The sequence below is a fragment of the Acanthaster planci genome, linkage group LG08, assembly GCF_054643075.1.
Source record: "Acanthaster planci isolate LZ-2023a linkage group LG08, COTS_SCS, whole genome shotgun sequence".
Taxonomy (NCBI): domain Eukaryota; kingdom Metazoa; phylum Echinodermata; class Asteroidea; order Valvatida; family Acanthasteridae; genus Acanthaster; species Acanthaster planci.
This window is the reverse complement of record NC_141784.1, coordinates 9833952-9861307: the sequence shown is the minus strand read 5'-3', so window position 1 is coordinate 9861307 and position 27356 is coordinate 9833952. Positions and strand designations below refer to the sequence as shown.

The following is a 27356-nucleotide window of genomic DNA, read 5'->3' as shown; positions in this document are numbered from 1 at the left end:
CAGCTGGACCCTATGTACAATAAAAACCCGCTTTTGAGACCCACTGCATAACGACCTTTTCTTACCTCCAGCTCCTGGTTCTCCCGAATGAGTTTGTTCAGGATGGCCTGCAATTCTTTGTCATCGTCATCATCCTGCAACAGTGATATGTTAAGGACAAAAAGCAAGTCGATGGTGTCAGAAGTGGGATAGATTGTACCAACAACATGTGGTCTGTTCTGGGGGTGATTGCTGTGCGTTCATCACATGGAGAATAAAATGCAGAAATTCTCCTGCCAAAGTTACCCTTTGGTAAAATCACAGAAAGGAATAATGAAGTGTTGGAAAAAGTTTAAGGTAGCTTGGAGTCTAATCACTGATAATGGCCTCAGCTGAAGACAAGGAATGTTACCGCAAACAGACCCTTAGCTGGTTTTACACATCACACTTGAATAACACATCGTTATCCCCAGTCAAAAATACCTTTTCAGTTGAATCAAATTTTTAGAGGTTTTTTCAGCATTTCACTTCACCTTTGTGACACAAGAAGACACCTTTGTGACACAAGAAGACACCTTTGTGACACAAGAAGTCACCTTTGTGACACAAGAAGACACCTTTGTGACACAAGAAGACACCTTTGTGACACAAGAAGACATCTTTGTGACACAAGAAGACACCTTTGTGACACAAGAAGACATCTTTGTGACACAAGAAGACACCTTTGTGACACAAGAAGACACCTTTGTGACACAAGAAGACACCTTTGTGACACAAGAAGTCATCTTTGGGACACAAGAAGACACCTTTGTGACACAAGAAGACACCTTTGTGACACAAGAAGTCACCTTTGTGACACAAGAAGACACCTTTGTGACACAAGAAGTCACCTTTGTGACACAAGAAGACACCTTTGTGACACAAGAAGACACCTTTGTGACACAAGAAGTCATCTTTGGGACACAAGAAGACACCTTTGTGACACAAGAAGACATCTTTGTGACACAAGAAGACATCTTTGTGACACAAGAAGACACCTTTGTGACACAAGAAGACACCTTTGTGACACAAGAAGACATCTTTGTAACACAAGAAGTCATCTTTGGGACACAAGAAGACACCTTTGTGACACAAGAAGACACCTTTGTGACACAAGAAGACACCTTTGTGACACAAGAAGTCATCTTTGGGACACAAGAAGACACCTTTGTGACACAAGAAGACATCTTTGTGACACAAGAAGACATCTTTGTGACACAAGAAGACACCTTTGTGACACAAGAAGACACCTTTGTGACACAAGAAGACACCTTTGTGACACAAGAAGACACCTTTGTGACACAAGAAGTCACCTCTGTAACACAAGCCCCCTGGCCACACTTGCAGTAATGCGAATTGCTTATGTAGTGCTATTAAAGTATCACCATACATGTACATGGAGACTGCCACGCACATGGTGCACACAGTGTAATGTGTTGCAGAGAACAGTGGTGTTTTATGAGCAGTTTCAAACCATCCACATGATGGATTTTGCCAAATAAGAATGGTCAAATTGTTAAGAATGTTACGTCCCAGCTTTAACATCTGTCCAAATGATAGTTGGGACAGATGTATACATGTAGTTGGGGCATAACAGCATAAAGAATTGGTGAGCTGAGGGCTTGGGGACTTTTTCTTTTGTTCAAGAGGATACACTGTCACTGCTGGTCTCCGGTGACATGAGACTGTCGGTGCTGTCCACCGAGAAGGAGCGGTAGTGGTGGGAGTGGGCCTGGGCTATCTCCTCCTTCAGTCGGGCCACCTCTTGCTTCTCGGCCTCGATGCGCTTTAGTAACTCCGTCTGGATGGCCAGGAGCTCCTCCTGCTCGGCCATGACCTCGGCCTGGGACAGCAGCAGCAGCCGGATCATCTCTGCCAGCAGAGTTGTAATGAATCACTAATTACTGTGGCACGAGTCGAGTTGAGGCAATGTAACGTAGTGACTCAAGTTGAGTCGAGTCATTATGCTAAAAGGTCAAGTCAAGTATTTAGCTCAAGTCAATCCAAGTCACAAATATTTGAACACAATATGATAAGTAAAGACAGCAGAGAAAGTCATTTGTTGGGCATTTTGAAATTTACCTCTGGGTTGTGTATGGTCATACCACATCTTCCTCTTGATGATAATAACACAGGACATGAACATTACAAACCTGCACTGTTAGTCACTGCCAATCTTTTTCCCAAAGAAGTTTGGTCTTATTTTGGGGATTTGAGTCTTATTAACTTTCAATCAAATTGGGTCTTCTGATGAGGGACTTGAGTTGGATAATTTGCTCATAGTGACTCGAGTTGAGTCAAGTCATTTATCCATCAAGACTTGAGTTAAGCCTCCAAAGTTTGTGACTTGAGTGAAACTCTGCTTTGGTGAGATATTAATATGATATGGGGTTAGCTTCTGCCCTTTCAAAGCTTCACAAGCTTTGGGACAGCACAAAGCATTTTAGACAATTTGTCAACAACAAGACAATAACAATTTGTAAATAACAAGACCTATAATTTCCCTCATTCAACTTTCCATTATGCGTCATGGTTTGAAGTACCCAGTACTCTGTCAGATATGAACTTGCCGTCTGAGTCCAAACAGTTTGGAAGTCAAATTAAGATGTCTCTACCAGCAAGCAGGAGAGTTCAAGCTCAATCCAAGCAATCATATGATTTTTACATCACAAGATCTCACATAACACTGAGCATAAAAGTGTCTCCGACATTTCGGAATGATGAGGGTACATACCCATGCATGTATTAAATAGAATTCTTGAAACTTGAATAAAAAACAAAGGAATAAAAAATTCCAAAAATCCTACCTAAGTTCTCATCCTCGCGTTTCTTTGCCTCAGCTTTCCGTGCAGCCTCCTCTTCATCCTCTTGCTCCTTTCCATCCTCCTCGGCTGTTACCACGGCGACTGCCTCCTCCTTGCTCTCCTTGATCTCGATCTCCACCTGCGGAACGTCCTCAATCTCTACAGCATGAGCTGGCAGGCCCTCCTTCTCCTCTGCTGCCTGCTGCACATCTGCCGGTGTCCTGGGCGCCACTCTCTTCTTGGGTGTCCTCTCCTGGGAAAGCCTGTCTGGTGCCTTGACTTCCTCTTTGTCTTTGCCTGTTTCTGCTGGCTCTGTTTTGATCTCTTCCATTTCCTCGGTTGCTTTCTGTGCTTCCTGTTCTCCGGCTGGCTTGGCTTCCTTGGCTTTTTCCATTTCCTTCTGTTTCTCCTTCTCTCGTTCCTTTTCCTTTTCTCGTTCTTTTTCCTTCTCAATGGCTGCAATCCTTGTCTCAGAGATTCTCCGACTGACTCGTAACTGGAATGACACAAAAGTCTTTTTAACTCCGAACAAGATGACTATCTACATAAACACGTAATCATGGAAAGACCATTCTAATGGCAGAGGAAGAAACACATCACAGAAAGTTTTGATCTCAAGCGGGCCTATTAGGTGCATCCGATGTCGTAAGTACACTACCAGTGTGTTATAATGCATTATAATGAGTTACTTCTACACAGTTACATCAAGACCAGAGAGTGCGCCTAAGAAATGATCATGGTGTGCTATTTTTTTATACCGTTAGTTTTGAGTGAGTGACAGCTGGGGTTGTACACCCGTTCAAACTTGAAAAAAAGGCCAAACCCATTACAAAGACTACAAAACATCAAAAAAACTTCACACTGACAATTAATTACACAGGTAGGTCCTACCTTTCTCTTGAGCTGGGTCACTATCCGTTGCACTTCCCAAAGATGCTCCTCTGTTGACTAGAAGGGGGGGAAGTTAATTTAACGTTAAGCGCCAAAACTGAAAAAACATTTTGCTAATTTGAGAAAATTGCAGAAATAAATCCGATTTGAAGCTTTACGTGGGGAGTGTAACAGGTAGGGTTGGTAGTGAAGGAAAAAAATTGCTGCACTTTAGAAGATCAGGTTTGGCTTCACCTTTGTCCGATCAACTAAGTCTCCACCACATGTTGTGCACATTCATATCCAGTCAGCCAACCCTGGTTCACGTCAACTGAACATGCAGCATATTTCCCTAGTGCTAGCCAATCCCTCCCCAAGTGTAAGTGCACCTTTGATGATACCTTGTGAACATTCCTACCTTGTCAGCCAGTCCCTTGTTAAGATCCTCGTGCATCTTGGCCAGGATTGCTTCTTGTCTTTGTAACTCTTCTTCCAAAGCACTGCGAACAAAAACAGAACTTTATGTCTCACTTGAAAAGTAACAACTGCACTTCCATGTAGTTTTTCTTTTTGGTTAAAAGTAGCCATAGCGCACCCATTAACAAAATGAACCAAAGCTTCTCAGAGGTGTCTGGTTAAACAGGAAAGTTGGGACAATGACTTACGAAGGGCTTTCTGGCAGCTCAAGTCGATTTTCCGCTGTGTCCCATCTTAGTGGTTTAGGACACCTGGAAATACAAATAAATAGACAAGGTAATGGTTTAAACATCTACACATTTTATGCGTATTTTATTTAAAAAATCCACTGAAATCATTTATAACATTCAATAAATAACTGCAAAGCTTTGTCTTTTGCTAATGCGTAGGCTACAAGCAGAAGTTAGCAGACAGGGTCAAACATTTATCTCAATACTTGCACGCACGAAATTCATTAGACAGAATTTCACAAAGTCACACAAAGCAATTACAGACCAGAGCTATTGGTTCATATCAATTAACTCCAACTCCGCTGAAATGTACTAGAATCCAAGTTAGTGAAGCATGCAGCGCGCCTAATCCAATGTGCAATAACACGAGGTCGGTTGTTAACAGTTCCGGTCAAGGAAGTCCAATAGGAGTTGTTCACTGTTGGATTCAGTAATAGTTAAGAGGCAGGGTGAATGAGGGCATTTGCCCATGCACCTGACTGCTAGATCAGCAACAACCTGTTCTTGTGGGAGCGGCAGTCTGAGACCTGCAGGCATCTCAGAAAGCTTTTCACTTCACAAACCATCCAGCGCAGAGTCTCTGCTCTGTTACTTAGCAAGAAGTGCAATGATCTTTTTCAAGAACTGTAAATGAGTACATCGCAAGTTAAATCACGAGTATTAAAATGCAACGTGGGAAGAATGACGGCAAAGGAACGCCTTTGTCGCTATTCCCCTCCAAAGATCATGTGACGACTTACGACTGGCTGATTTGTGACAAGCATATGAAGACTAGACAACTGGGCCCCCTTCCTAAAGCTCAAGTGGGGAACGATGTTGAGAAAATTAATTGTTCTCGTCATTCCAAAAGAACGGTCTTTTTTTCCCCTTGTCCTTTAGCACATTGCGTTACCTCTTGATCTGCACTCCCTTGAAGAGCGTCTTCCAGTAGGTGAAGAGTAGGTTCAGCACACGGTGGCTGATGTGCAGCGTGGGACACATGACGATGGAGATGTTCTGAATGGTCATCTTGGTCTCTGCTTCCTAGCAACAGAGTGGAGGAGCAACAGGGGAGTCAGAACTGTTGCTCCTTCCAAAGATCACTTTTGAGTCTCCAAAAGAATGGCTCCATCTGCCATCAGCTAATTACAAGATAACATTCTAGTATCTCTTTCCACCAGAGACCTAAAATTTTGGTCATTTTCTGTTTAAAGGCAATCCCTTCCACACACATATTTCCTAAAATAGCAATAAAAACAGATTTTTTTGACTTTGTCATCGGATTAGAAAGGTTTCCTAGCATAAATGGTTCTATTTCCAGGTCGTTTATACTCATCTAAACTTCAAATCTCAATTCAATCAAACTTTTATGACCATTAGAAAAAAACACAATATAACAGCCAGCCTCTAGAACAGGTGCACGTCCCCCAGTGAGTCAGTCCAAGTTCTTACATTTTGCAGGACGTGGGCCAGGTGCACCACCATCCACGACAGCAGGGTGTAATTGCATTTTGGGAGGAGCTGTATCAAATGCTGGAACTGGGGAATTCGGACTTTGATGTCCGTGATGGCTGGACAAGGGAAAGAAAGAGACAAACATTGATTGTGATAGCCACACGTTCACTTACAAAACACACGGACATCATTTGAAAACCCTTTTAGGTGACACCGAGTTGAAAGGGTTTTTTATTTGGAGGGGTGGAGACTAACCATCCTTGCTTGCAGACACAAGACTGAATTACAAGGGACACAACTACATCATGGACGCACTGAAAGCATACTCCCTCCCTCAACCTCGCTAATGCCTCTGAAACCTCCTGATTCTACGGGATCTGGGAGGGTTCAAGGATCACCACACAGGAGTCTTGTGCATTTGAGTTAAAGTTCCACATAAAAGAGCGAATGATTTGGGAAGTCAGGTGGGCTCAGTGGTACTTTCCTCAACTTCAACCTGGATTCAAATTCCAGCCCGGACCAAAAGCTGAACTGGCTTTTCTATCCCTGCCCGATTTTGTAGGCTTTCCAAGGAGTACAATTCTGACGTTTTCCACCCCCTCTAAAACTGGAGAGTGCTAGAGAGCACATCTTCCTTTACAGAAACCCTCTACGCATTACGCCTTGAGGGGTCCATCTTCTCTCCTTCTTGTGGCTTAAAGGCCTTGGTGAATTTCTCTTACCGGCTGCCTCTTCCAGCTTGGGTGCCATCGCCTTGGTCAGTGGGGGCTCCGGTAGCTCCCTCAGGTACTGCTTGAGCAGGCTGGCCACGGTGTTGGGGTCTTGTCCTGTCAGGTTCACCTCCTCATTCCGGTTGTAGCAGCTGCGGAGGAGCTCCACCTTGGATTTGACCCCCGAGAGGCGGTAGATGCCTGCATGGTTCATACCTGTCAAGAGTTCCACGTCGATAGCAAAAATTCTGGTTTAGCATCTCTGTTTTGAGATTTTTTTGGGGGGTTTAATTTGGTGTATTTGGGTTTTTTGCACTCTCACACCTGAGGGGAAAGAGCCCGCCCATCAATCTTGCTTGCCCAGTGAAAGACTGCAGTTTGAAATTGGTCTGCAAAATTTTAAATTCAGGAAGACAAAATTTTTGTTGTCATCATCATTTCCAACTTACACTGAGGCCACACTGGAAGAACACTTTTCTCTATGCATGGACAAATGAAAAAAAATTCTGTCCAAAGAAGATTGTGCCCATTATGTCAGTGAAATCCAGATTCCTGCACTTTGAGAAATACCGACCAAATTCCTCAATGAAGTCAATGCACTCTCGCACAATCTTGGGTAACTCGACGCCGTCGTACATCTTGGTCTGCTCGACTGCTTCGGCTAGTGGTATCCCAAACACCGGCTTGATTTCAACTGGAAATGAATCACAGAGCATTCCCTATGATCAAAAACAAGATCAGGTCTAGTCACCTGTGCTGTGCTGTGACTTTACCTGGCTTGAGCTGGCAATATTGCACAGATCTGTGGAAGAGGGTCCAGTTGCCAGTGAGTTTCACTGATGCACGTGTAACCTTCTTAACCATACTCGGGGTTTCCTCAAGATGCAACTTTTCACAGCCAAAAATTCTGAGCAGCATGGAAGCTAGAGCTACTTTCGGTTGAAGCCAAAAACTTCAATACTCTCCCATCAAGGAATGTGCTGATTCCTGCTTGGCAAATGAATACAAGTGATATTTTCTGGTGAGAAGAGGGTGCTAATTCCTGATCCAATTGAGCTCCCCAAAACTACATGAATAAAATCTCACCTGGTTTTGCTGCAGGTACGTTGCTGATGGTGTGGGCCTTCTTGCGACCAAACTTCTCCCGGTCCTTGGTTCTGCTCCGCTCCTTCTTGGCCTCTCGCTCCTTGCTCTTGCTCCGTTTCTTCTCGGCCTTCATCTCTTTCTCCCTCTGCTTCTCCTCGGCTGGCGGTTCCTTGTCTTTGTGCTTCTCCTTGGGGGCTTTGGTCTTCCGGGATCGAAAGATGCTGCTCCGTTTCTTCTTGCCTCTGTACAATGCATTGAAAGTGTGTCATGTTCCTTGTTGTTTGGGTCAGAATATTTTGGCGGAACAAACTGAGTCTTGGCCTCACATACATGTAGATGTACATGCAACTGTCAAACACAAGCCTTTTAAAGAGTTAATGGAATTTTTGCTACCAGACTAAATGCTTTCAAGACCGGGTGAGCGACTCAAAAAACAAAATTCTATTGGGTCATCAGTACCATGTAACACCAAATGAAGCTTCACCATCAGCAGCTGACTTTTAAGAATCGGGAAATGACTTCTGGGATGAACATGTTTAAAAACGTGCTGTGATGGGAGCAGGACCTGCTACAACTGTTGTGTGTAATTTGAGGAGATGATCACGGGCACACTACGCCCTTGTCTGATGATGATGTTAAAAAAGGACCACAATTTCAGAAAGTTTTGAAGATTTTTTCCTGGTGAAGGAGTTGAATCCAATGTTTCTAGGAAACTATTTGTTGTGAAATTGCAAGCTGTAACCCTAACCCTCCTCAATCAGCCAAAATTCTGAGTTCAGTGCAAGAAATGCACTGTGTCAAGGTCTTGGGTTAGACTTCATGTTATGTTCTGCCACACATAAATTCACGTCTGGCTCATAACATATACATGGTATCATCCATACCGCTCCATAAAACCATTCACACTGCCTAAAGACATAGTTACAAGAATCTCCTGAGAATATTGAAAGATTGAGGCAGTGGTCATCCCTCCAAGGAACATAATCAAGAAATAATGGGAGATTTTGGAGGATTGAAGCTGTATCCAATATTTCAATAGAGGCAGTTTGAGGATTTTGAAGGACTGAGAATTGTCTAAGCTAAAAGGGCCAAGTTAGGGTTAACTAATCATTCATGAGTGTTCACAGCATGAGCTGCACATGTAATTCTGATAAATTAGCATTCATAAATACATTAAACAGTTTCCATATTCAACATGCAACATGACCATGTATTAACATTTTATAGTGAATGCATGCAGCCATTTTGTAATGCCCACTGCATAAAAATGTGCTGGCACCTAGATACCAGATTCATCCATTCCTATCGGTCAAGAGTCTGTGTGCACCGTGGCACGCAGAACTTGCCACGTGCATGCCAAGTCTACACATGTATATAAGGAGATTCTTCTGGACCACTTGCACAACGAGTATTCCATAAAATGGACGGGGGTGTTCAGGAAAATGAAAATAAAATTATTGAACAAATACTGATTTCTTTTGACTCTCTGACTGAAACTGCATTTATTAATGGTAATAAATATGTGCTTGGTTGGTCTAAAACTAATGTTTATGACCAGCTCAGGAGAACGAACACCAATAATACCCAGCGACTCGGGCATTAGGCACGTCCGTTCTCCTGAGCCAGTCTTAAACACACGTTGAAGACCAGCCAAGCACATATTTATTCCCTTATTAAAGAAATGTGTGCCTTTAATTATGCGCAAAACTTCACCAAGTGTAAACTCATCAACACAGCCTGGTACCTATCGTCATCATCTTCGGAGTGGGTCTCCATTGGCTCAAATGTCTTGTAACCTCGCTCCTTGTCTTTCTTCTTGTCCTTCTTCTTGTCTTTGCTCTTAAAAAGCTCCCGATCGCTGCATTCAGAATCTGTGTGCACCAAAAATTCAGGACGGCCAATTTCTCTCTTGTCTGATCTTTTTTCTAGTTCATTCTCACTGTCAATGTCATGATTTTTAAGGGATGAGAAAATTGAGAAAAAAATCCTTTCTCGGGGGAAAAAAGAAGAAGTTTCATAGCCAAAAAACGGGGAAAAATTTCAGTATTACATGCACTTGCACCCTGAAAATTGACTTCTCTCAACAGAACTTGGAAATTAAAGCACCTGTGAAATGTATTATTTACATCTATATCTTACCCCGCCATTGTGTACAAGTTCATGTATGCATATGCTTTTGCTTGAAGGCTTTGTCAGGTCTGTTACTACTGCTTTTTACTACTTACGTGTAAGTGCATCGCAAGTGTTTAAAACCTAAGCCTGAGTAGATTTTTATAGAATACCACCGTCAATACAGGATTATGAACAAGAGGGCGTTAGTTTCAGTATCAATGCTTTCTGCAGGGTATCAAGATCTCAAAGAGGGCCACAGCTTGAGTTAATAGACCCTCCCCTCTTTCTCAAACATTGCCTTACCACCCTCTATGATTGGCCAAAGTTGCAGATGGTTCATCTTTAATTCACAACAGCTTTTGCCTCAAAATGCACATTTGAATTTAGTTTCAGGGTGAGAGATTTTCATGTTATATTTAAAGTACTGCACATAAAACGGGACAGCTGGTTTGCACGGTGGACATAAACAAACTACATGTACCTATATGGAAGGTTTGCGCTAACACCATGGAATTGAAAGAGATGACCTGATGACAACAAGAGCCCACCGTTTGAATTGTAATGAGCGGAGCCCCGAGCTGGACCAAGAGAGGGCGCAACTTTCTTTGCAACGGAGGCTCCTTTGGTTGGAACTGAACTTTGCTGGTTCAAGAACGACTGCGAAATGCATGCATTAGGGTCACACCCCTACAAACAAAATGAACACCACTGACCAACATGGCTCTCTTCAACCAACGAGGGGGTGCTTCCATTCAAGGTGGATAACTGGTTCTTCTCAGAACCATGCCATCAAAAACGAGATGAACTTCCATGGCTAACTACTGTAAACCTTCCATACGGTACACCACATACCATATTATTATTAAGTGCTTGAATAGTTGCATTATATGTTTTGACACTTTATTGGTTATCTTTTACTACTGTCAGTCATACTTTGTTAATCATTGGTACCCAAAAACTACAAAGTGATGTACCGAAGGAAGAGAATGGTTTGTTAGAAGAAAAGCACACACAAGATTTTACCCTGCTGTAAGCAAGAAGTGAAAGGATGTGCACATTTTTATTACAAAAAACCAAACTGGGTCAAGGGTGGATCCAGGGGATTCCCCCAGAGTGAAAAATGGGGGAGGGGATACCAAGAGAAAGGCAGTTATTTTATTCGTTTTCCTTTCCCTTCCTTGCCAAAGCTCCAAAATATAGCCTCAACACTCCAAACGGCCATATAAAAGGACACATAAAGAATCCAAATTTCTGACAGCCCCAAAGTACGCCCACTGGTTCTGGATCCGTCCTTGATTTGAGTTAGAGTAAATTTGACAGCTTGGAAAACAATTAACAGCATACACATGCACTGTATATCCCTGGCAATGATTTCACCATCACCATGGCAGAACTGATACAGGAAAAACGATGTGTGGCATTAGAAAGCAAACCAGGAAATCAGAAGTGACAGTGAAAGTGCAGGAGAGAAACTAAAAAGATCAAACATTTGTTGCCATTGAAGGCAAACTGTACCTGTCTTATTTTCAATGCACCTCAGAAACCTGTCAATGATTAAAAAATCAGTTCACTTTTTTGGAAATGTTTACTGCTTACAGTATGCATGAAAGCAATACGCAGCAATGAACTTCTTGAAATCAAATTTATTTTTAACAAATGTGTCTACATGTACGTACATCGTCTTTGATTTTTCTCTAAGAAGATAAGACTGACCATTATTAGTGGCAAACATTATTAAGGCAAAAATAATGAAAGAGGTCTGCAAATTTTACTTTCCACTGTTAAAATAAACAATGGTGCAATCTTGTCAAGAATGCGTAAACAGTACACTTTGATTGCCACAACAGTCGGATCGCAATGAATTACATGCAATGAACAATAATGCCAATTGCTAATTACAGGGACATGTACAGGTACATTGTATTTCAAATGATCATCAGTGACATGCAAAAACACCATACAGTAAACATGCTAAAATATTACAGAACATGCAGGAAGGGATCTGGAACAAGGGTAGAGGCAAAGGGCATGTTATTACTTTCTGGTGGCTGATACCCGAAATAGTGATGCCCTTACGGAATTCTTCAGACATTCCCTGATCACTATAGTATACACTGTACATGTACATTGTACACACCTACTGTACACGTAGGTACAGGTGTACGTGTATCTTCAAGGTAAATTCAGAACTCGCACAATTTTAGTTTCCTCAATCCTGAGTTGGTTCACATGTCAATTACATTTGAGCCACTCACACCGCACATTCTCCAGTATGCAAGCTTCTGAAGAATTAATGTCTGTTTAACATACAACAGAAACAAACACAAGCTCTACTAACAAGAGATTATTTAAATACAATGTATTTCTAATATGTCAACAATATGAACATGAGATCATCATAATGAATCCAAAATGAACATGGATAAGGCGACCATAAAAATCAGTCACAATCTGCAATTCTGCATTATTAAACTAGGGGAATTTTAAAACGACAGTTTACCTGTTTTATTTCTAACCTTTACACAGCCTTGTTATAAAGGCCTAGTTAACAAAAACATGTGAAGCGTCCCGGTTTCTGAAAAAGTTGTGGATATTTAGCCATCGGCGTCTAATATGCAAAAAATAATATTTAGCTGGACGTACAGAGCAACTTTTTGGGGACTTGAACATACATGTACTTACAGTGACAAATCTTAGTCTGGTTCTGTAACAACATAGTAATTCGGACTTAATTTTACAGGGTGGGAATCAGACCATTTTACAATTTTGGACTTTTTCCTTAAAAAGATCCTCCAGAGCAATGAATCAGAAAAAAATTAATGTAAATACCGTGTAATTAAATGTTGCAGTTACTTTAAAAATAAAAAAGAAAAATATTCTTCATTTTGGGGGATAGAAAAAGTGATTGCTGGGAATCAAACCCAGCTGGGAGCAATTCACATGAGCTTTCCAGATAAATGTACATGTATGTATACAGATGGTTTATGATCATGAGCTTTCCAGTATCCTACAGACCCTGCTTGAAATCTGGCGGTAAGTTAATAATCTTTAAAGCTTACTCGTGTATATGCATCAACACGGGCCCTGTTCACTTGTAGCCAGCTAAATAGGCCTATTATTTAATCATATTTAGCTGGTTAACATGGTGAAGACTGAAAATCCATGATTTTGCAAAACAAGGAGGTGGGGCTTTTTTTTTCCAATACTGCCATAAATTCAATTGTCAATAGGCACTGCAGCCACAGTAATATTCGTATAGGTATGTGTGAATTGGAGATAACACGGTAGTCACCAACAGAGTCTTAAGTTAGTTGAGACATGAGTAGGCCATCAATTAGTTGATATTTTCACTGTTTTTCACTAATTTTACAAACATTAAGAAAAATTGAAGTGCCTCCCCAAATACGAGAAGCGGGTGGGGAAGCTAAACAAAGAATTGAAAGATGTCCTTTTTTTTTCTCGGGCCGGGGGCCTATGCCAAATAAGATTTAACTTTTAAGAATTAGGCCATGTAGGCCTAGGCCTACATCATACCATGGAGGTAGTGATCATACTTTGGTTACATAGTCAATGGTCATACATGTACATGTATAAACAGGGACTTGCTTAAGTTAAGTTTTTATTCTTAGTTCTTACCCTGGCTAAATTCATTTTCGTCCTGCATGCTACCAGACAAGCCTGGAAATTTAGCTTCATTAACTTGCTCTGGGTCGAAACTCATCATCAAGCTGAAATTATGATATTTGAGCCTAATAAAGTAGGCACACACGCAGCAGCAGCGGGCTTCAAGCCTTCAGCATATGTTCACCATCCAGCATGACCAGCCAACGTTTGCGTTTTTCACAAGGATATCCTTAGATTTCCGAATAGGCCTAGACTGAAACTTGAAGTGGAAGTTCATCTGTCCACCAGAATGTCAGTTTTGATAACAATTTATGAAACTGGCCCCAAATGATATCTTTTCAGAGTACCGTAATCTAATCTTCAGGTTCCATGGTATACATGGACAGGTACATGTATATGGGCGTCGCCATCTTCTTACTGGTGCATTCTGGGAAATTCTAGAGGCATTGTGGGAGGAAACCAATTAAAATGGCGCGCGACCCGAAAATCTTGGAAGTGTCGTGAGGTGAATATTGTTTTCAAGTAATCAGTTAAGATGTGATTACACTCTTTTATATAAGATCACACAGGTCCAGACAAGTTTTGCTGGCCATAGAATAAGCTGGCTTGAAATTCAGCAACCCTCAGACATGTCAGGAAATTCTCCAGTCATGCCCGTGCGGTTTCGTTTGCCTACATCATACATTACATGTACATAGGCCTACAGTCAGACAGTATGTACAGCCGACTCTGGTTATAACAAAGTTGCAGAGACCAGACAAATTACAGGTACTTTGTCGTAACCAGGACTTTGTTATAAAAGGAGTGAAAAAAACAAAGAAACACATAACAATTCAAGAAATTGGGATTCCTGAAAGTAAAATCAGTATTTTGTTATAACACTGTGTTCTTTGTAACGAGAGTCGACTGTACATGCTACACATGTAATGCAGCTAGCTAGCATTAATGCAGTTAGCTAGCATTAATGCAGCTAGCTAGCGTTTGTGTCCTTCCTCCATGACTGTAGCAATGGCTAGCGCCTCAGCGCAGCCATGTCAAGGGACTGGCAGTTGAGCCTTCGCTCACCTGATGCTCACTGTGTGCCGCCACAATCAGGCCATGGCCATGCTTTGCCATGTTTGCTCCTATTGCATGCCCACCATGGCATGACTGGGTCCCAAATGTCATGAATGTATCAAAGTGTGTCAACAGATATACATGTATATTGTGTAGATGAGAACAGGTGTGACAGGTGGTCAAAAAAGTAGAGTGGTTCACGAGTTGTTACACATTTAGGCCTGGGCCTTTTTTTTTGCTCAATTGCAGGATACCCCGCCACCTTTTGTTGCCTTTGTTTCGCCATTTAACTTTGATAAATGACTGTCTGTGCATGCTGAGTGTTTCACAAGTGTATTTCTACTCTTTGATGTCATGGTACTCTGTGCCAAACATACTTAATACTAATAATGTAATAAGTTAAGTTTTTGCGGTTGGGCCTGCTAATACGGTGTGTATATTTTAAGTCATGTGGTCACACATTATATTTACAGCTGGTATTGAAATGTTACCGTAATGTGGTTCAAGTCCTTGACATATTGACAGAATGTAAAACTTTCCGTACCAACTACCATTTACCTGTGACCCAAAAGTTCACACTGTTATTCTGTACTACTGATTAGTACTGTCTTCCACATTTTAAATTGAATATTTTGTATCCAGTATTGTTCCTACTTACATTGCTGGATATTTTCTTAGTTTTCTTTTTGTGATCCTTAGAGTTCTGGATGATTTTTCCTAAGGCAGTGGATGTTAGACCGATTCATGGTTCTGATATTGTTTTGCTGTTGTACTGCCACATCAACTGAACTATGCCGAATTTTGGGAATGAGATATTTATAAATTTTACCAAGACAAATGTTGGTCCACTTCCCTACCTACATTGACTCTGAATTCGTATGTAAGTGCAACTTTTTTCCCCTAAAAAACTCTTAGAGCCGCAAATCGTGGAAGGAATAACAAGTATCGTGAGATTCAACAATTCAATTCAAAACTTTATTACTCAATAAATGAAATTAGATTGCTCAGTGGTTTACAACGTCAATGTTACACATTAAAACAAAACCTCAATACAGTAACAATAACAGCGGAGCAAACTATTACAGGGTATTACAGTGGAATCATACAAGTAAAATAAAAATAGTGAAAATAAACAGTAAAAATATACATGTGTGATATAAGTACAGGTCATAAAAATGATGAAAAAAAGATATTGTAACACGTACATGTGTGTGTTACATTTGCATTACCTATTAAAAGTTTAAAATTGGAGTTATGGAATGAGATAGCTCTGGGAATGAATGATCATGGCTGTCGTGATTTTGTCCCAGGTGGCAGCCTCATTCTACCACTGCATGGAATGACTTGTTTAGCCAAAAATTCTGTGTAATTTGGTTTGACTCATTCCAGATCCAAGAATATTTTCTCTCTAGACAACGCTGGCAAACCTGGTCTTTGTTTTCTTGACACTCACGCAATAAACTGCTTAGTATACGATTCTTTTCTGTTTGTGTAACATCACCTTCCCAACGCTCTAAACAGTCATTCAAATCCCTTGTACATGTCGGAATCAATGTATAACAAAAGCACAATCTTATGATAATCTGCAGAAGTATGTGTATATCTGGACTGTGAACTGGTCAGTTATCCACTGCCTTGACTTTCAGAATTCTTGTTTACTGTGTGAAGTTATGTAACACCAGAATGATTGTTGTTTAGAAGGCTACACAGTACAAGTTTTTATTCTTACCTGTATTTCATTTTCAATGTTCCGCATAATTAGTATGAGAATAATGAAAGGTTAAACAAAAAACTACCAACAGGCTGCTTCCTAAATCTGTCAAAATCCAACGACATATTCATTCTTGGACATCAAGTTCTACAGAAGGCAAAAATAATTAATAGTTGTCTCTCGAAACATTCGAACATAATGGAGAACTTACGAAACGTCTGTTGCGTCCCTCCATTTCCCTCTGTTGTTTCCAGGTTACCTATAATAGAGTGTAAATATCAATGTTAAGTTTGTCAAGTCCAGACTATATTTTTGCATGTTAGTACCAGACAGGGTCCCCAAGCATAGAAAAAAACCCCAAATTATGCTAACTTTACTCTGTCTTCCACTGAAAGAATTTTCATGAAGTGAAGATGAAGTTTCAGTTTTTTCCTTGCCAAGTTTGAGGTCCCAATTCTGTTTGTAAAGGTAACTTTTCTTTAAAATGTTGCTCATGTTTGCAATAATCCATCATGTTTCCTCTCATGCAGTTTCTCAAAGCTGACAATGTCAAAGCTAGTCAGTGAAGTTTGACTAAAACTGAGTGACTAGACATGAATCCGGGAACCAGTCTACACTTTGATGGGCAGGCCCTAGAGGAACAAGAGGAGGCGGAGCTTGAGCAGGAGGACCTCCGCAGAGAGCATGAGGTAAGAAACCTGCAAAAATAGCGACTATCTCACCAGAAGACACCATTGGAATAAAATTCCTTGGGAGAATGTGCATCATGGATCCCTTGGAATGGGTTGTCAGTGTGTTTTTTTCACCTGCATGTACATGTACAATGTATAATGCTGTCCGGGGAAGCCCCCTCACATGGTGAAATATGTTGTGCTTATACCACATGAAAGCTGAGATGTTATGTACATGTATGTTAACCATTGTAAGCACATGTATAATCCATGTAACTGAAGGCTCATGAGGAAATGACTTGTATTATGATTGTGCCTCTGATCTGATTTTAGTACTACAAACATAACGTTTTTATATAATTTTGCTTCAGACAGCCTTTACATAAAAGTTACACACTGATTTGTACTGAAATGCCTCCATTTGCTAGTGGAACATTAAAAGACCAATTTGCCCAAATGTTGCTTTTTTTTAAAAAACGTAACTCCCTAGGGTGTGCGCAAAATCATATTAAATTGGAGGATTCAGGGCTGTTAGGGTTAATGAACATTTTCAGATAGTAATTTGATGTTTCAAATTAAGTGGTGGCATGTCTGAATCAGATTTCAAGCTTGTGTTTTTTTTCAGGCTTGTAAATTGTTCCCCAAAACAATATAGTAACCTTTTACCACAGTTCCACAGGTACAGCATGTTTGTCCAGAAGCCCGTTTTAGAATCTAAAAAGCACTGCATGCAATGATTGTGATAAATGTAGTGTATGTGATTTTTGTTAACGAATACACTACCTTTACATGTGTATTCCCGAGGCTTAAATTTTTTTCCACCAGATGAAGCTGGTATTTGTTACAGCGCCCTCTTGCATCTGTTGTGTGCCCACATATAATTTCCAGTCAGTGGAGGTCAGAGATTCTTGGCAAAACTCACTTCTCGCAAATTTCACCTGGCAGTGGTGGCATGAAAGTCACATGTACATGTACATGTATTGTATGTGCTCTACAGCATACAGAGTATGGATGCACATGTACATGGTGATCAACAAGATGCAATGTTGTACATTCAACAATTGTTGCCTGCGATGTAGGGGTCCATGGTGTTTGTACACCCGGGGTGGGCAAAAGGCACTCAAGGCAAAGCCGAGGGTGTACAAAACACATGGACCCCGGTCACTGCAGGCAACAATTGGTTTGTTATAACATGGTCAGGTCATACATGTACATTACACTGGAGCGGTCTGATGTGTAATAATGCATAATTTATTGCAAGATAAGTTAAAACACTTTGACAAATTGAAACACTTGAAACAGCAAACTAGATATATGGACTAAGTTACAGGAAACTTATTGATTGTGATGTTCTTTGTTGACATGCATGTATGTTTTTGTTTGTTTGTTGGGTGGGTTGTTTGTTTGTTGGGGTGTTGGGTTGTTTGTTTGTTTTTTTTTTGGGGGGGAGAAATCTACATGTAGGATTTATAACAAACTGGTTTATTAGAGAAACCTGGGATTCATAAATGGAGTTTTTGTCAAGTGGTTGAATTTCAATGCATTATTTACACCAAATTCAATTGAAAAGTATTGACAAGATTAAAGAGCAGACGAGAAAAGACAATACCATGAGCATTTTATTTAAACAGCAATGGCGATCACAGCAGAAACCACCGCGGCTATCTACCCTCGTACCCAAGATTACACTATTACAATGCAGTAGGCACGACACATCAACTGCGGGAAAGATCACCGTTATCCATCACTTTTTGTGGCCAGCAACATCGCCAGTGCACTCAACGCTTGAATGATACATGCTCCCTTGTAGCATTTCACGTGATTCACGACCAATAAAGATTCACTATCTACGACCGTGGTATAACCAGTACTGATGAATAAGAAAGGCAACACCAGAACCATTTGAGTGACTCTCTGTAATGTTTCATCTGGTCAAGTATGACCGGTTATTTGTACAAAATATATTTTAAAAGATATTCAAAATTTGTTGTTTTCATCATGTGGTTTTTTTAATAGTTTCTCTCAAATCCTTCCTATTGATGTGTGCATGTATGCATGTTTAACGTTTATGCGTGGCATACATAGTGTAGACCTCTGCACAAAAGAAGTCCACTAGGGTATGATGGCGTTGTGAGGACTCGCACACGTCCACACAATGTTTTCCTCTCTCTGAAAAACAGTTTCAGAGGCAGTTTGGGGTTCAAAGTTATCTGTAGCAAAATGAAGAGGAACAGTCCAGGAAATCATCATCAAAACTCCAGCTCGAAGGAATTATCCAAGTTGGAGAAAAAAGAGCATTTTTCCTCAAGTTTCCTTAACCACAGGAGAACAAAGGAGAGTCCTCACTTTGTATGTAAAACAGGTACAGTGTATGGGTGTGTATGCAAAGGCCTACCGTACAATGTACATGCACATAGGTCTATAGTTGTTTTTGTAACTTCCCTTGAAACTTTTATCCCCATCCCTTGAAAATCTCATTCCTCAAAGGAAGCACATTATAATCCTGAATCCAGGAGTTTACCAATTTATTGAAAGGAGTCAACCTTCCATGGGGATGACCACAGACCACTGCTCAGCCCGAGTCCTTGTCCTTGTTGAGAGAGTCTTGGGGGTCAATTCATGTCAAATTCCGTATCTCCAGGACCAGCCATTGGACCTGTTGTTCAAGCAGGTGTACACATGTGCACGCTATTTGTATGCAACCAAATTTACAAGGGGGTTTCAATATTTTGACATTCATTTATACTGGGTGGCGCACAACCAGGAACAATATACATGTACCCCAGCTACACAAAATGTCTGCACATTTTGTGGAATCCCCAGCAGACCTGTTCCACGTCAATATAAGCATATAATGTTTTTTCTTCCAGTTCCAGCTACATGTATGCAGCTGGTTCTTTGAATATTTGCCCCCCGGAAAGAATTAATCCCGAAACTCATTCAAACATCATGGGAGTCTGCAAACTGTAACAATTGTAAACTGGATGTTTACATACAGCGGAGGAACTAAACAAACAAAATTGCAAAATGCGACTGATGCCAGGATTCTGCCCACAGATGAATGGAGGGTTTCCGTGAAGCCTTGAAGCTTTCGATTCAAGTCACCCTTCATTGAGTGGGGCTCACCCACCCAGCAAAGCCAACCAAAAGACCAATCAATACAAGGCACTGAAATCTTTCCGCCTCGGACACTGTGAATGCGGGTTCTTGACCTGCCCACTGTTACCCCTCAAGGATGCATTTGTATTTTTTTTACAGCTGACTACAATGACTTGGGTGAGTGCCAGTTGTTGGATAATAGTAGTTCTGGGTGTTGTTTTGGCCACCCTATGTGTACCTACGAGGTTTTATTCACCCCTTTTTGCCAAATCTACTGTATATGTTAAACTTTCCAGCTTGTTCACGCAGAAGTACCCCTGTACACGACTACTTGTCTTGAATCGAAAATCACAGCCATATGAAACTCCAGCAAGCAGACAATAAGAAACAAGTCAACCAAAAAACTAATCACTTGGTCTACTGTACATGTACATGTTGGCGTGTGATATACAATATCACACAAACCAGGCAATTATGATCATGCCTTAGTTGTGGGTCAAACCGCTTGCCTCAGATCAGGACTTTTTTTCATTCATTTTCCTGCAAGTTACTGCCGTCTTGTAACAGCAGTTATCTGGAGACTTAAACAGACTAAGTACATGTACAGAGAACCTTTTCAGCAGGATGGGAGAGCTTACTCTTTTACCCTGGTACTTATCCACAGTCAGCACTAAAACGTCCCTGATATCCTGTTCATGATTTATGTACATGTATAGTGAACATGTACATGTACATGTAGGCCTACATGTACGCACCTCTAGGTGTTTGTTCTCTTCAATACAGTTTATTTGTAAAAATCTTTGGACAACTCATTCATGAACTGAATACACAAAAAAGTTTAGAAAGAAATCTCTCGGATCCCTGCTGATATTCAGATAATGTCACGTGAAACATTTCTCTGCCCCAAAGTTTGTCAGGACTGGTCGCTAGGCAGTGGTGGTATTAAGGTCCTTGCCCGATCTAAAAGATGTTGAGTTTGTGGCATTCATAATTTATCTGTTCGCAGATAGTAATGGCTGTTTTGTTGTGGCGTCTGATGTGGTTTTTTTTTCTGCACTTCATTTGGAGTGACACTGTTGCAGGGAGCCCAGATGCGTTCGTATGACGTAGTGATTAAACTTTTGACCAGGCAGATTGTGCCACACAAAAGAGTGACATAAGCAAACTCATTAGCAGAGCTACCCTAGGTGTGTGTTACGGTAAGTGCATCTCCCAACTTACGTCACACTTCAGTAATCCTGGAATCAATCGTTTAGGCGGGGCCTTTGTCAAGGCTCACTCTGCGTGTAATCCTGTTCGATTAGCCTCGACACCTAGGATCAGCTTGTCCCACTTTGCCAAGGATGTTTAAGGTTTTTTCTTCAAGATACTTCATATTGGGGGAGTGCATGTATGTGAAGGCATATCAGTGACTGCCAAGCAAGTGAAATATGTTTGCTGAAGTAGATAAAAGCAAGAGACTTTGTGTCTTGCGATACTTTGCATTTTGCATTTTTCTAGATTCTAATCCTATTATGTCTTTACTTTTTTCAATGGATCCTTCTGGGCCCGGTAAAAGGCAGTTGGAAAAATATGGATTTAACTTAATCCAAGTTGGGCCTAATCTCCTGATGGTTAAATCATGCTGTCAACCTCACATGCCCTGCCATGTGAGCCTGGTTTATTTGGGCAACGCCATAAATTTTGGCTAACAACTGTACATGTGTGCATAGGGTGTTGTTTCCAGTGTAACAGTGCTCAGAACCACACAAAGAAAATGTACAAAAAATTTGTCTTAGAGAAGAGGCGGCAGTGCATTCTTTACACAGACGAGTCTGTGAGCCACAGTGTTTGTCATCAGTGTTTCGTACATTTTGTTATGGGATTTTTTTTTCTTTTGATTTTTCCATGTATTCAATTGTACTCTTATCCTTTGATCCAATCACCGATTCGGTAATGCTTCCCAACAACCTGACATGTTCATGCAGTTCAGGTTTTCATTATGTACATATAAATGTGTGGGGCAAGGTCAGTCCTGTGAATTAGACTATTGCGAGTTACATGACATTTGAATAAAATCTGGTACACCGAGTTCTTTAAATCACGTAAACAAAACAATTTGAATTTCTCCATGCTAAAGACACTGTTGCTGTACTTCTTGATTCAGGGTAAGCTTTTGCTTAGTTACATAAGAGACGCCTTGCAACAATACACTGTTTTCAATGGATAAGAAGGGCACAAAGGAATCAGTCCATTCCAGAGATGGTGGTCGCTATGCAAAAGCTTGCCCCGAATAACAACGCATAGCAAAAGTGTCTTTAGTCTGAGAAATTCAAATTGTTATGTTGATGCGCAATAGGACAACACAGTGTACCAGATTTTATTCAAAAGGCTTATTCAGAAGTCAGTCCATGATGGGGAAAAGGATGCTTGGGATCTCTACATGGCTAATGATGTCATCTCTCAGTAATTGGCAGTTCCCGTCCATTCAGACTACTGGCTTTACACTGCAAGGCTAGAATTAAAAGATTAAGGTCTCTCTACATTGGTGCAATTGTTGGAGGTAATTAGCGACAACCTGGTCTCCACAAAAAGCCCTGGCCAGGAACTCATTTGGGTTCATTGTTATCGCCAAACAGAGTTAATTAGAAGAGTCCAGTGGAGTGTGACTAGTCTCCTGTGGTCTGTTGGTATTCAAGTATTCACTAGTCTGGTTCCCTCCTTGAATGTTTTCTCCCTGTAACTCTCCTCAAGTGTTGTTTGAGCGTGTCTGAAAGTCTGGAAGGGAATCCTCTTCATCAGCTTTAGCTTTGGTTCTGAACTCTTCCTGTTTAGTTTAGTCTTCTTTTCCCCTTTTTGTGTTTTGGCAGAAAAAAATTCAACAGTCAAAGGAATGGTTCTAATGTTCTGCCGTAAGTAGTTAATTTCTGAGAAGGAAAGTTAAGGAGTTTCTTAGAAAAACCTGCTTAGAATATGACTTCATTATACACGTGTACATGTACTATATATACAGTACATGCCAGTACATGTATTTGTATGTATACATACATGTACATACATGTATGTACATGTACATGTATGTACATGTACAGGTGTGCTGCAACACAATTGGATTTTTGTTCTAATTTTCCACTTACATGTAGACAACTACATGTACCAATCAGTAAAATACACAGTGTGTGTGAACTTTATCACAAATTTTACTTCAACCATAATCACTGAAAATTCAACTACTGTACATGTACTGTAGTTCCAGGTCCACCTACACTTGATTTGAACAAGAAACCCGAAATTCACAACCCTGAAAAACTGACTTGCTATTCTGTAATGAACTTTGTCACCTTCACTAATCATATCAGTCTAGATTAACATGCTAAATAAGCTGGGCAAGCGCATTTGGCTGAGATGAAGATGAAAGTGGTCCGAATAGAAAGAGCCTGGCCCAAAACACTCATCGTAGAATGGCCCCATCACCGTGCCAGCCAGCAACTGCCGTACTTTGCCCCCGCATTAAAGTCACCCGCTCGGATCATTGTTGGTTATTGATGGGCCGGCTCCAGGGCCCCGGCTCTCAAATGCTGCGGGGTCGTGCCTGGATGATGTTGCCGCTGGGCCGCATCATCAGTTATTGGTGCTCAGCGAAGTGTCTCTAATTCATGGTTGAATGGATTGGAAGTGCTGCGGCATAGATAGATACTGGTATAGCCATGCTTCATTTAAGTTTGGGGGAGTGGACCGGTAAAGAACGGTGATATGATGCTGCTGGAGCAATGAGCCCGGACAAAATTTATCCGTTTAAATGGTGAGTGTGTTTTGATTATTTTTTTTTCTAGTTATAATCTGCATTACTTTAATCTAATTTAATTCATAATGGTTTTTAAATAGATGTTGGTTATTGTACGTTGCACTGGGTTTCCTTCAAGAAAATTTGCTCTAAATTTATGCTTGCTACATTTGATTGCCCCATTTTCACAAGATCGTGCATGTTATCAAATGCTTTGTTTCAGTAAGAAATTAATTGCATCTCCCTTTTAACTATTTCAAAATAATCTGCTTCAATACCTGTTTCGCAAATTTCTTGTATGTAGGTTTCCTTTAGACTGTATGTATTTTTCCTTTACGCCGAGAGAACTTTCAAAATTGAAAAGCTAATAAAGAAAAGTGTTTTTGTAATTTTACCTGAAATTCCGGTGAGTGTTAACAAAAACAGTTAATTATATGCCGTGTTCCCTCTCAGAGCCCACCTTCCTTTTCCAACACAGTGAAATCACATCTGACTCATTCAAAATATTCAATTTTTACCCTTGTGATACAGCTTGACAGTGCAGGTGTTACTTAGAGCACACATTTCATTTTCATGGTAATTTTCTTCCCCGCATAATTGACCGAGTTAATATTTTACCCTCTAGTTTTTTGCCCCCTCAGCTGAATGGCCGGTTATTTGTTATCTTACGCCAGGTTGTGCCATCAAATATGTAATCATATCTTTCCTTTTCAAAAATCTAGGCTTTCAAAGACAGTAGACTACAGTAAGTTTTGAAAAGGCCAATTACATGTTTAATTGTATGTTCTGGATTATCAAATTAGAGCTAAAACAAATAGATAAAACTGAAGTGATTGTTAAAAATCAAGTAACCTAAAAAGAAACTGAAAAACTCAAAACTTACCCATTAGAAAAAAAAAAGTGGTCTGTAGGGCTACTGAGGCGCAGTGGTTCTAAGATCCTTGTGAAGGAAGTATGGAATTAGGTATGACTGCCTTGCAGTGTGCCGCTGTGTGGAGCTGGGGGTACACTCATCACAGTATTGGTTTCCTGCTGGACGTGGTGCCTCGATTCCCTGAACCCACTGACACAGTCTCTTGACTGCACGCCATAAAGAATGAAGCCACCCCCAACAGAATGAACTTCAGACATGCGCCTATCTCTGAATCACCGGCACTAAATCCCCGATGGGATAAGGGACAAAATACACATTCCACTATGACAGGGAAATGTTTCACCATAATACCAAAAGCCCATCAAGTTTGGCTATGTTATGTGTTCGACCAGTTACAAATCTCAGATTTGGATCAATCTTAATGGAACTGACATTTCAAAAATGAAATTGACCTTTCAGAAAGAATTGTGGAGATTTTGCGATCGTGCTTCCTAATTACATTGTATCTCAAGCCAAACCAACTGACCACGTACATGTATATAAAGTGGTCAGTTGGTTCGGTTTATAGGTTAGTTTGCTGTTTGTTGGGTTGTTTGGTTGGTTGTTTCCGGGATGCCCTATGAGTCGGTAGTGTCATTGCAGATTGAGCTAAGAAATTTTCCACTCTATTCAGACTAAAAACCGGCAAGTCAGTCAAGGTATTAACAAAGAAGATGGAAAATAGAAGACTTGTACACTGAGTTTTGTTTTAATCAGAGCCTAGCTTCTAATGAGATTTCTTTTTCAGATGTGTAATTTTTATAAATCTCTTTCATTACAGAGCATCTTCAAATGTCCTACAAACTTAGCATTCCCAACAGAGGACTGGAGATCTAAAGACTATGAAAGAAAGGAAGAAGGCCAATCATATGATTTACAATTTGTGACATCCCCAAGCTGCGTGGTTGATTACTGCAACGATTCTGTGGAGCCTTGCAGTTGTTTGTGTCAAGCATATACAACTTGCCGGGATCCAGCAGATGATTTAACCACCAAACCGAAAAAATCCAATTAAGTTGGCATCCCGGTACCTGTAATAATTTGATGCCCTCTGAGATGTTATGCTCGGATCGACAGTAGCAACTAGCAGGACCTGTTATCTCCCCATGGCATCAGGCCAAGACCCGAGAGCCATTAATCTTTTATCAAGGGCCCTTGTTTTTATGAATAATTGAAAAGCAACAAAATGGGGGGAAAAATCTACAGTGTTTCTTGTGACAAGATGGCTTGTTGATACTGCACGGCATGGCTACGTATTCAGCAAGGAGACATGGATTTGGGGGCCTGAGGAACAAGAGCAAGGGAAGGATTTGTGTCTCAAAAACAAATCTCCCATGAAAATGAGATGGACTCAGGGATTATTTGGTTATACATACACCATCAGCTAGGGTGTTTGAAGGGCTATGCATGCACTCCAAACCTAGGTAGGCTGCTGATGAATTTGATATTGGCTGAAAGAATATATATACGATGACTTGTTCCGTGTCTAAGAAGAGAGAATTATTTTGAACTGATCCCAAAGTCCTCGGGATTGCTCGACGGAAAAAGAAGTAAGCCAGCTGCTGTGTTGTGTCAGGTGGAATTATGTGTCTAGTTTGTCTCATGGGGGATGTGGAAGTCTCCTCTTTGCAAGACTTGAAGGACATTGGGGAATCACTCCGCCAGGTAAGTTGGCCCAGAAGTCGGTAGGTTTGTTCAGTGATGGCCCGACTACGTCAATCAAAACTCAACAGCTCCTAGCCAAGTCACTACTTGGTCAATTTTATTTTGATAATGGAACTTGATATCCCAGTTTTGGACAAAACGTTGGAATGTGGGCTGGCCGTTTCTTGGATTTGGAGAGGTTTTACAGGAAGTCAGCTGGTAAAAATAACTACGGGTACATCTAGTCCGGGTAATCCCAAATTAAAACCAGCATCCTTTCCCAGATCACCTCCTTCAGACTGATTCAAGCCTTCCTTGCTGCGATGTACAATACATCTCCCCAAACACTTCTACAACTGGCATTAGAGCAAAGAGACAGTTAAAGGGTATCAAAACAGTGGAAATGGTATCTGAAATAAGAGAAATGTTGTCTGAAACCATCGCACATCAGAAACTCCCAATTCGAGGGGCTGATGAAATTTGCACAGCTGAAGCCACAGTGTGTGTAATTATTAACTACACGTAGTACACTGCCTTGATGCATCGCCTACAGGCACATGCTATAATGTGTCCTCTATCAATTTCGGTCTTATGTTTTTCGGGTTTTTTTTCATGCTTGCCCTTTCATAATTTGTGTTCAATTGTGTATTTTTTTGGTGACTTTTTAAATGTCAATTGAATCGTGGAAATATCACCTTTGGTCCTGTCTTGTTTTGTCTTGATTTTAATTTATTGTAACTACATTGTATTTCCTATTTGAATTGTGTCAATTAAATGTACCAGGTACATGTACATGTATAACCTTATTTGATTGGATTTTGTCATCTAAAGAATATAAATCTGTACTATGTTTAACAACTTTTATGGGGGGTGTCCTTGTGTGGCAAACAGTTAAGATACATGTGTCATTATGTCAGCTGTCAGAAGAGCAGTCTCCTTTTCTCCGAGGTGCCTTGAGGATTTATCATTCCATCAATCCCATCATAAGCTTGGCAAATTATGCCATTTTAAAACACCTTTCAATATTTTTCATAATCTTTCCCATTTCCTTAAAAAGCCTGTGATGTCATATAACATCTGTTGGCCATTTAAGATGTACATGTGCCTTGGAATAAATCATGTTGCACTTTGACT

At 40.7% G+C, this 27356-nt stretch overlaps 2 protein-coding genes across 10 annotated transcripts in view; one reads left to right on the top strand and one right to left on the bottom strand.

Moving 5' to 3' along the window:
- The window catches only part of ralbp1 (ralA binding protein 1), a 28426-nt gene extending 3789 nt beyond the window's left edge, over positions 1-24637 (bottom strand). The window contains exons 1-14 of one of the 4 annotated variants that reach the window (XM_087140037.1): positions 24549-24637; positions 16344-16391; positions 9374-9500; positions 7630-7871; positions 7118-7237; positions 6556-6759; positions 5831-5949; positions 5292-5422; positions 4358-4420; positions 4111-4192; positions 3714-3770; positions 2826-3318; positions 1673-1890; positions 66-134 (exon numbers count right to left, since the gene is read on the bottom strand). In XM_087140037.1, coding sequence (XP_086996163.1) covers positions 66-134; positions 1673-1890; positions 2826-3318; positions 3714-3770; positions 4111-4192; positions 4358-4420; positions 5292-5422; positions 5831-5949; positions 6556-6759; positions 7118-7237; positions 7630-7871; positions 9374-9500; positions 16344-16391; positions 24549-24552 — 1977 coding nt within the window. In that variant the 5' untranslated portion in view covers positions 24553-24637. Of the gene's footprint in view, positions 1-65; positions 135-1672; positions 1891-2825; positions 3319-3713; positions 3771-4110; positions 4193-4357; positions 4421-5291; positions 5423-5830; positions 5950-6555; positions 6760-7117; positions 7238-7629; positions 7872-9373; positions 9501-10222; positions 11235-11256; positions 11286-13377; positions 13804-16343; positions 16392-24548 lie in introns of those variants that run through there. The other 3 variants (XM_022235021.2, XM_022235020.2, XM_087140038.1) reach the window with 3 other exon arrangements.
- The window catches only part of cep152 (centrosomal protein 152), a 36964-nt gene continuing 23405 nt past the window's right edge, over positions 13798-27356 (top strand). Inside the window, exons 1-2 of one of the 6 annotated variants that reach the window (XM_087140030.1) lie at positions 13798-13870; positions 16663-16821. In XM_087140030.1, the coding sequence (XP_086996156.1) occupies positions 16726-16821 (96 nt within the window). In that variant the 5' untranslated portion in view covers positions 13798-13870; positions 16663-16725. Of the gene's footprint in view, positions 13871-16662; positions 16822-20055; positions 20080-20970; positions 21102-23024; positions 23684-25359; positions 26244-27356 lie in introns of those variants that run through there. The other 5 variants (XM_087140031.1, XM_087140034.1, XM_087140032.1 and 2 more) reach the window with 5 other exon arrangements.